Here is a 9,895-nt window from a genome sequence, read left to right on the forward strand (position 1 = left end):
TACATATATGTTTATGGTTAGCTCACTTAATGCTAATTTAAAAGTATGCATTAGTAAGGTGTCTGGAATAGGTGTTCTGTAAAATTGTCAAAAACGAAGTAGACATTCAAACATGCTTTATATAGTCCCCAAAAATGTTTTTTTTTATTTATTTTTTTACAAATTGAACGAGTATCAAGGTTGGCCCTTCAATACAGGCGTACCGCCCTAGTTTATCACTTACATGGGTTTATACACACAACTTGGTCTTACACTCACCTCATTTTTCTTTTTACTGTCTTCAATTGTTGCCACGTGGTGACCCCTGCCAAAATTTTCATGGACTGACAATTAGTAAATTAATTGCACATGACGTTGCACAATGTTTACTTTGGTTTTGAATTTTGAAAGCACAGGACGCTCTGGTTAGTTGTTTATGACCGCCACCTGATAGGCTGTTGTCGCCAACACCCAGAGGGCATATTAGGCTTAATCCGAACCGGACGTAAAATGGTTTGTGGGTATGGTGCTTGCGGAACTTTATATCCCATGATTCCTTGGGTTCCGTTCTTCCATCTTTCCCTTTTGCAGCAATGTCTAAGAGAGTAAGAGATTGTAAGAAAACCCCACATCATCTACCCGTTGCAGAATGTCACAAAAAGGAACAAATTTATTTGATAATGGACGTTTATGAATAATTGTCATTCATATTGGCTTTGAATAATCGTGAAGGACTGAGCATTCATTCAGGAGGATGATTTTAGCGCTTGTTACGGAAGCTATTTTGGTGTCATTTAGCTGGTTAGCTTTTGCGCGTGTTAGCTAAAAATACATGAATTGAGTGTGTGCTTTCTAATCCGTTCTCACGATAAGCACAGTTGACATTCCAGTACAATGTCCAACAAATGAGTGCAGGTGAACAAATTTTTAGAGTGGTTTACAGCATGGTGCGTGGTAGCATCAGCGTCTCTGACTAAAAAGTTTAAGGATGACTGCGAATCGATGACACCGCTGAAGCACCAGGCTAACTAGCTACGTGTGCAGTGTTCGCATTGATTACCCGCCAGCAAGTTGAGCACGGGAATTGTTTTATACTTTAGAAAGGGGACTCTAACTTCAAAACATTAACCAAAGCACTAGAATTTACAATCTGTGACTTGAACGTTATTTTCCTTGACCTAACTAGTCTATTTCCCGCCAAACGTACTTCCAGGCCCAGTCAAGTAATTGCTAGACTAAGCTAGCTATCACTCTTACAAGCAGACCGTACTAACAAACACATCGGCCAATTGCTTTGCCAAAGTACATACATTTACATTTAATCATTTAGCAGACGCTCTTATCTTACCCTGTTGGGCAACATTGACAAGGGTAGAACTGTCGCAAACATAGGCTGTCTTTTTGTAGTGCAAGCAGCCTAATGTTAGACCAAGTGTTAATCACGTTCTAATCTTGAGGCCTTATGGTTGGTTGTTTGGTTGAACTTTACCATGCCTCCCACAGTGCTGTGCTGCGTGTTCTTGGCAGTAGTGTAATCTGAAAAGAAAATGACAAAATGTGAAGTTGACCCCTTTTCAAAAGAAGGCCACTTGCTTTGTTTCTGATCAGTAGTTGGGTGAGTTGTCGAGAAGGGTATAGTAATTAGTAATCATCACTGGTGGGTGAGATGGCAGTCACCTATACTGAACAATCTCAATCCGTGATGGAACAACTTGGATAATATTTGCTTGATTTAAGCAGTGTGCTTTCAGTCTCTGCACTATGCAAAGTTTACTTAAATGGAATCTCTTCTCTTGTTCAGGACGTGGTGGGTCATCTGGGGCGAAGTTTCGCATCTCGCTGGGTCTCCCAGTGGGTGCTGTCATCAACTGCGCAGACAACACAGGTATGTTACATTCAGATCTGTTAGAATATATACCTTCAAAAAGCACTTGCTTTGTCTGGTCAATAGCTTGGCAAGTTGTCGAAAGGGTATAGAAAGATCATCACTGTGGGTGAGATGGCAGTCTCATTTTGGCTGAGCAATCTCAATCAGTGATGAAACATGTCATGTAGTTCAACCTTGTCTTGTCTTGAAATGGCCTACAAGGATCTGTACCTTGAATCAAGCCTGGGCAGTGGAACCATCTCCATCCTGTCATATATTAACCATCTTCTTCCCCCTTCTCACCAGGTGCCAAGAACCTGTACATCATATCTGTCAAGGGCATCAAGGGACGTCTGAACCGTCTGCCCGCTGCTGGTGTGGGTGACATGGTCATGGCCACTGTCAAGAAAGGCAAACCAGAACTCAGAAAAAAGGGTGAGTGTTCTGCATTATGTATTCAATTACTAGAATAGGATGAACTGGGACTAGCTAATCAAGAGATTATGGCGGTTGGCATAGTAATTTGACTGATCTTTAAAATTACTTGTAGTTTTCACCACAATAGTAGTCCCAGACCAATCATTTAACTGACTGGTGAAAATCAACAGTGTAGCGACAGGTAGCTAGATTCTGATAGTCTTCCTCTTTCCCACAGTGCATCCTGCGGTTGTGATACGGCAGCGGAAGTCGTATCGGCGAAAGGATGGCGTGTTTCTCTACTTTGAAGACAATGCAGGGGTCATAGTGAATGTCAAAGGAGAAATGAAAGGTGAGTTGGGATTTTGAGTCTTTGGTCCCCCAGCCCATCATGAAGGTTCTTCATAAGGATGTTTGGCTGGGCTTCTTTGAGTGCTTTACTAATTTTGGATGTGGATTTTGAGTAGTACATTTTATTTTCTAATACTCTGTTGCGAAATATAAATGACACCCCTTCAAAAAGCACTTGCTTTGTCTGGTCAGTAGCTCGGTGAGTTGTCGAAGAAGGGTATAGTAAGATCATCACTGTGGGTGAGATGGCAGTCTCATTTTGGCTGACCAATCTCAATCAGTGATGAAACATTTGTGTTCACTGGATAGTGGTCATCCTTTGAATACATTTAGATATAGTGAAATAATGGAGGCAGTGTGATTCACTACCTTTCTCCTGGAAGTGTGTACATCCTCACTCAGTCATTTATTTAAAAACATTGGATTGGTATGCACACCTGTCCATTCCTTTCAAGTTCACTTGGGTAGAGAATCTCACTGCTACATGTCATATTTTGATGTTACAATGCCAAGTGGGGTTATTTTGTAGGTAACATTATAGGAATTAACCTGGAAACAGTAGTGATTTGTTTGTCAGCAACCAAAGTAAAGTGTGGATCTTCAAATCAAGACGGTGCAGTCAAATTGAGTATTTAGTTTTCTTGTGGATTCATGAGCTCCATAACTATGTTTTTGTTCACATTGTAAGTGGCAGGTCTACAAAGAGTGAAATGTTACTACACTGATGCAAGGCCAAAGGCATCTTGTTCACTATTTTATCTCATTTTTGTTGTGGGCTAAATTTGTCTTCTGTGTTAAAGGTTCGGCCATCACAGGACCGGTGGCCAAGGAATGTGCAGACCTGTGGCCCAGGATTGCTTCAAATGCTGGCAGCATAGCGTGATCCTTGACCCTGGCTTGTTGTTTTCAATAAAAACCATTGTAAAGTCAGTGTCCTGTTTGCAAGATCCCAACGCAGTGTCAAACTACACAGTATCTACTGTATACATCTGTTTAGTCTCACTGGGTATAAGAACAGGAGCACATTCAACAATAATTTCTTTTTTTTACCTTTTATTTATCTAGGTAAGTCAGTTAAGAACAAATTGATATTTTACATTGACTGCCTACCCCGGCCAAACCCTCCCCTAACGACACTGGGTAAACTGCGCCGCCCTATGGGACTCTCGGTCACGGATGGTTGTTATACAGCCTGTGATTGAACCAGGGTCTGTGGTGGCGTGTCTAGCACTGAGATGCAGTCTCTTAGACTGTTGTACAATTCGGGAGCCCAAAAATTGTCGGAAGGGGCCAGTAAATTGTGGTTCACGTCAGGATGTATTTGATAACTTGTCCATGTTAATGGATGACTAAATTATGGATAGCAGAGGTAAATTATTTATGGAGAATTTATCTTCACGGCTTAAAATACAAATCTGTTTTGCAGGAGGTTGCTCATCTAAGAGCCTAAATTAAGTTTCCATTGAGGGATATGATGAATGGGCCACCTTGTTAAGAGTATAGAACAAGAAGGCCCGTATAATTTTTATTTAATAATGAGATGGGTACATGTACCAGAAAATAATATATATTCACAAAATGACCAAGTGGGTAACCTAGAAGGCAAGACAAATAAATGTAAGAAACCTTGCCAAGAGCCCAGAGATCCGATAGAATCCTTGTCCAGGGAAAAGTAGGGTGGGGTAGGCAATCCTGGTCCTGTAGTGCCGCAGCCACTTCATGTTTTTGATTTAACTAACCTGGAAGACCAGGTGTGTTGAATTTGGGCAATCACTGATCAATTGGTCATTTGGTGCCTAGTTGGAACAAAACCCTGCAGTACTTCTGGCACTCCAGGAACAGGGTTACCTACCCCTGGTGTAGGAGCTTGCCTGCATGTAAACAAGTATAAGGGTGGGACATTGTCATTCATTCAACTGGGTCTGTATCAAGCATCTGTAGGAGTGTTGATCTGGGGTCAGGGCCCCTTATCCATGTAATCTTATATTCATTGTAATCTATTAAAGGCAAAACTGATCCTAAATTGTCACTTAAATCTGAGACGCTTGATACATACGGTTCCTGACGTTTATTTGAAAAATATGCCCATTAAAGCTACACTTCATAGAACCACAAGTCAATTTACATACAGAAAAAGGAACATTTCCATTTCAGCATTAGAACAATTCTAAGATGGATATCTTTAAGTTATTAAAGAAACAACAGTAGTCAAAGAGAAATATACAGAGCAATGTTAATGTGCACTAGTGTAAACCTGAGATTAATAAAAGGGTGAATGTTGCAACCATCTATTAAGTGTCCACTTACACCAGCCCTTTGACGACAAAACCAGACTACTGCAAGTGAAGGAAAATTAAGACAAATTAATTTCAACAAACTATATGTTATAGTTGTGTATTGTCTTGAATGTGCACCATATATTGTCCCTGTGTGCAAAGTTTTACATAATGTTGCACAAACACTACTAGCTAGTAATGTTATCGTGGTTGTATAATGTGGTGTAGTAGGTCATCCCTGGCCCTAAGCCCTATGCAGACTGCACTCAGCAGGGCACGGAAATCAACCTGCCCCATCATCTCCCCGTTTCCCCTTGGCGCACTATTACCCTCTCACACCCACCCTCCTGCCTGCTCATGGGATCCAGTCCAGCCTGGGGCGGAAGTCCCTGTCCATCTGCTTGGTCTCGTCTTCCTCGGGGGGCTCAGAGGGGCTGGGGTTGAGATCGGGGTCCGGCAGCGGGCGCTGCTCGCAGGTGGCATGGGGGTGCATCTGCCAGGTGCCGTCCCGGTAGGTGCAGTAACACACAGTTTGCTTGTCTATCTCTACCCGCTCCCCTGCCGAGATCACTCTGTCGCCCACAAAACAATTGGGCCCTGTAGGCAGGATGCAGAAAAATTATGTAAAATAAATAGATGTTATATCAGATGTCACCATAAATGTGAATTGCATACGTTTTTGACAGTTAATTGTGTACGTAATGGGCTCTTTTTATCAGCATTGCAATGAGAAACTTCTGTAGTCTTATTAAAATCATCCTACTTTCATTTGCAGCACCAATATGCTATACTTTGTAGAGTTACTTACACATCCATAAAGGCAGACACACAGTTGTGGCCAAATAAATTGGCACCCTTGTACTTTTCTTAAATAATTCCCTACACAAGAAATGCCTATTGAACTTTGCAAAAATCCACTTAAACAAGCCTAAATTCTGGGAAAAATGTTCTGTGGACCAATACAATACAAATCAGCACTATCTTTACTGATGACCAAATTAAGCATTCACAGAAAGACCCTTCCTGCTATCAAACATGGGGGAGTTTCAATAATGTGTGGGATTGCTTTGCTGCCTCTGGTACTGGGGGCCTTGAACATGTGCAAGGCATCATGAAATCAACAGATTATCAGTCCAATGTTACAACCCAGTGTACAGGAACTGGGTCTCTGTCGAAGGTTGTAGGTCTTCCAGCAGGACAACAAACCCAAACACGCATCAAAAAGCACCCAGGAATCATTCAAGAAGAAACACTAGACTGTTCTGGAGTGTCCAGCGTTGAGTTCAGATCTGATTCCCATCTAAAACATATGGCGAGATCTGAAAACAGCAGTTGGTGGAAGGCACCCCTCAAACATTGCAGAATTGGAGCAGTTTGCAGCTGAAGAATGGGCCAAACTTCCAGTAGAAAAGAGCTAATTGAAGGCTTCAAGAAGCGTTTGTCAGCAGTTACTGTCTCTTGGCCAAAGGCTGTGCATCCAAGTATTAGCTCTTGGGTGCTAATAATTGAGTCCATGCCATTTGTTTTTATTTTCTCAATTAAAAGTGTAAACTTAAGTTTCAAAAAACAAAATAGCTTCTTCAATGTTGAAAATCCAATGTGTGGAGACCAAACAGTTTTTTTATTTTTTATTCCAACTTATTATAGAAGACAAAGGGAATTATTTAAGAACATGCAAGCAACATGAAACAATTTCAAAGATTTTACTGAGTTACAGTTCATATAAGGAAAACAGTGAATTGAAATAAATTAATTGGGCGCTAATCTATGAATTTCACAACTGGGAATACAGATATGCATCTGTTGGTCACAGATACATGAAAAAAGGTGGGAGAGTGGATCAGAAAACCGTTCAGTATCTGACCACCATTTTCCTCATGCAGCGTGACACATCTCCTTCGCATAAAGTTGATCAGGCTATTGATTGTGGCCTGTGGAATGTTGTCCCACTCCTCTTCAATGGGTTTGCGAAGTAGCTGGATATTGTAGTGTTGTGTTATGTAGTGTTGTGTTATGTAGTGTTATTTAGTGTTGTGGTGTGTGTGGTTGTGGTTTCTTGTTGTGATGTGTGTTTTGTCCTATATTTTTATTTTATTTCAGCTCATGAAACATGGAACCAACACTTTACATGTTGTGTTTATATTTTTGTTCAGTGTACATCTGCATTGCTTGCTCTTTGGGGTTTTAGACTGGGTTTGTGTATAGGCACTTTGTGACAACTGTTGATGTAAAAATGGCTTTATAAATAAATGTGATTGATTTACTGATTGAACTATATACGGCACACACACAAGCTGTTCATTTACTGCCTGCTGTTGGATGGTTGGCCCCATGCCCCACTATCCCACCGGGCTGGGGGCTAGTTACTATTCCTGTGTTGGACAGAGCACTATCGAGCTGTTTGATTGCATCCCTCTTTATCCAGTGTCTAAATTCAGTTATGTAATCTGTGCAATGCAGATTTCCATAGTTTAGTTCTAAGGATGCTTGGATCCCACATCAGTGACTAAATATTTGAAATATTTCCAAAACTCCTTGGCTTGACTCTAACTAATAATTGAGCTTGATATGAATATGATGCACATATCATGTTGAACGCACAGTACAGATGGTACCAGTGCAGTGGAGCAGTGATTAAAGAAACATTGAAGATATCGATTACCTTAGACTCCAACTGGGGGCAGCAGCCAACTACTGCCATCGTAAACATTACATAAGAAGAGCTGCAGCTGTCTTTATAATCAATATCACACACTGTGGCAAAGCTAATTATTAATGGTTGACATCAAATCAACGTTTATTGATCGCATACACAGATGTTATAGCAGGTGCAGCGAAATGCTTGAGTTACATATTACCAGGCTTATGGATTCTGTATATTTGTGTTGTATGTTCAGGTCAAATTATACAGAACACATCTGTGTGTGTGTATGTCCACCCTATCATTATAACATGTAAACTAGTGTGGAAGAAATGGTATGTTTTGGTAGAGACCATTGGGTAGAGACCATTAATTGTGTTGGAAAGTTGTGTGTTTGTAGAAGTGAACTCACCAGTGTAGCAGACAGGACAGCAGTGGTTGGGCTCATATGTGCAACCCATACAGCATCTGGCCTACAACAACTACAGGCTGGGGGGAATACTGGCGCAGACAACAGGGTAATGGTAGGAACCAATGCCATCAAGGGCTACAGCCCAAGGAGTAAGGTGGCTATTCCCTGAGTGAGAAAATGATAATTTGGAGAAAAGGGAATGGTGTTTGTTACAAGATAGAAGGGTAAAAAAAATATATATATATATATATAATATATATTATATAATATATATATATATATATATATATATATATATATATATATTTACAACATGCAGGAAAGGGATACTTTTTTGGGGGGATAATGGTACAACAAACAGCTGCTGGTCGTGGTCAAGTGAGGTCAGTAATTGCCCCAAAGTCCTCCTATAATCTTCTGTAAAACAGACACGATCATCTTACTCCAACTGATTTGATGCTCCGCTTGATGACCCACCAACCACATGTGATTGTTTGTTAGAAGTGTCACAGTCCCCTCATCTTGTCCCACTCTCTTGATGCAAAAGCATTTCATGTAGAGCAGTTGCCCCTCTGACATGCCCCCCCTGCTTGTACAGCCTGCTAGGGGAGCAGGCAGCATGTTGCCCGGTCCATCCAAGGCTCATGACTTGCATGTCAGAGGTTCATACTGGTTGGGTGTTTTAATCACAAGGCAGCCAATACGGATAGCAGTATTATTTGAATTATAGCCCTCAACGCTGAGAGGGCAATAATGGTGTCTCTACATACAAGCTATGCATGAAACACTATCCCAAAATGGTACAACATTGGAATGAGTTCTCTTAAGAGCTCCACTTAAAGCAGATTGTGTCATATTCAGTTGTGGCCCTGCCCCTTTTTCATAGTAGTACATAAGTGTTAGGTAAGTGGTTTCTGTAATAAATATGTCCATTGGTTTGACCTGTTGATTTTTCTTTTCTTGGCTCTCTTTCCCAGAATTCCCCAGGAATCACTGTTCCCAAGCCGCCCAAACGCCAGACAAGCCGTGATGCCCTACATGCGGTACAGCGGAAGGTAAGCAGGAAGGTAAGACACCACGTGTTCTACTTTTACTGCTTGTACAGGGGGTCACCCAGCCAACCGTCTGGTATGGCCGGGGACCCCACTGTTGATGACCCTGGGGTATGTTCCTCACATCTTAACGCTCTGGATTGGAGGTCGGAGACAGCTATCCACCATCCGGATCCACTCCTCTTCAACACCTGTCTTCATTGTTTGATTCTGTCTGTCCTTGTTTCTGTGTGACCTGTTGTGCTTGCTTTCCCTTTGTTCCTCCAAATCAAATCTTTTCTCCCTCTTTCTTCCTCTTATTTATATAATCTTTCCGGTTAGTTGCTGCTCTGTTTTGACCACGGGCCTCCTTTTTGCCAGGTCTGGGACCAAGTCAAAGCCTCCAATCCAGATCTGAAGTTAGGGAATTGGAAAGATTATTGGTGCATGTGGAGGGACCTCACTGAAGAGGAGAAGCAGGACTACTTGAAGAATATGAAGCGGAAAAGGTGAGGACAGTTGCAGTTGGGAGCTGCAGTTTACAATGCCATAGCTATTTTGCCTTGGGTAATAAGTCCAGTCCTTTCACTGAGATTTTATAACTACTGCTCTCTATAGATTGAGTACAACGACTCCCTCAAGGCCTACCAAACTCACCGGCTTACCTGCCTACATCAACGCAAGAACCGTGCAGAGGCGGCTCTGGAGGAGGAGAGCAGACAGCGGCAAGACCCGCGTTGAGAAGGGAACCTTACATGAGCATCCAGCCTGCTGAAGACCCAGATGGTAATGGCCGGGGACTAGAAATTCTGTATCTCCTGTACCTTTTTCTGTTCATCCATATTGTGTGTATTGAAAGCCAACGTTTTTGTGTATCCTTTCCGTAGACTATGAGATGGGTTCCCATGAAGCACACGCCAC

General features: G+C 41.8%; 1 protein-coding gene and 1 long non-coding RNA gene across 2 annotated transcripts; one reads left to right on the forward strand and one right to left on the reverse strand.

Annotated features, from left to right (window-relative positions):
* Positions 1–1,725: 1,725 nt before the first annotated feature.
* Positions 1,726–3,544, forward strand: LOC112070080 (large ribosomal subunit protein uL14-like). The gene is made up of 4 exons (XM_024137483.1): positions 1,726–1,864; positions 2,153–2,281; positions 2,502–2,615; positions 3,415–3,544. Exons 1-4 carry the CDS (start codon positions 1,741–1,743, stop codon positions 3,495–3,497), a joined length of 450 nt encoding a protein of 149 aa, XP_023993251.1. The 5' UTR covers positions 1,726–1,740; the 3' UTR covers positions 3,498–3,544.
* A 1,123-nt stretch (positions 3,545–4,667) lies between these two features.
* LOC112070081 (uncharacterized) lies at positions 4,668–7,982 on the reverse strand. Its single transcript, XR_002893837.1, has 2 exons — positions 7,944–7,982; positions 4,668–5,487 (listed from the first exon to the last, which is right to left on the reverse strand). It is a non-coding gene; the product is annotated as an uncharacterized lncRNA (long non-coding RNA).
* Between the last annotated feature and the right edge of the window lie 1,913 nt (positions 7,983–9,895).

Source organism: Salvelinus sp. IW2-2015, unplaced genomic scaffold (assembly GCF_002910315.2).
Source record: "Salvelinus sp. IW2-2015 unplaced genomic scaffold, ASM291031v2 Un_scaffold1216, whole genome shotgun sequence".
Taxonomy (NCBI): domain Eukaryota; kingdom Metazoa; phylum Chordata; class Actinopteri; order Salmoniformes; family Salmonidae; genus Salvelinus; species Salvelinus sp. IW2-2015.

What these genes read in the sequence shown, in the direction of transcription:
- LOC112070080 (XM_024137483.1), top strand. Translation starts at nt 1,741, where the DNA reads ATGCAAAGTTTACTTAAATGGAATCTCTTCTCTTGTTCAGGACGTGGT. An exon ending in ACCAGAACTCAGAAAAAAGG is followed by an intron (nt 2,282 to 2,501) that starts GTGAGTGTTCTG and finishes TCTTTCCCACAG; the next exon opens with TGCATCCTGCGGTTGTGATA. An exon ending in TGTCAAAGGAGAAATGAAAG is followed by an intron (nt 2,616 to 3,414) that starts GTGAGTTGGGAT and finishes TCTGTGTTAAAG; the next exon opens with GTTCGGCCATCACAGGACCG.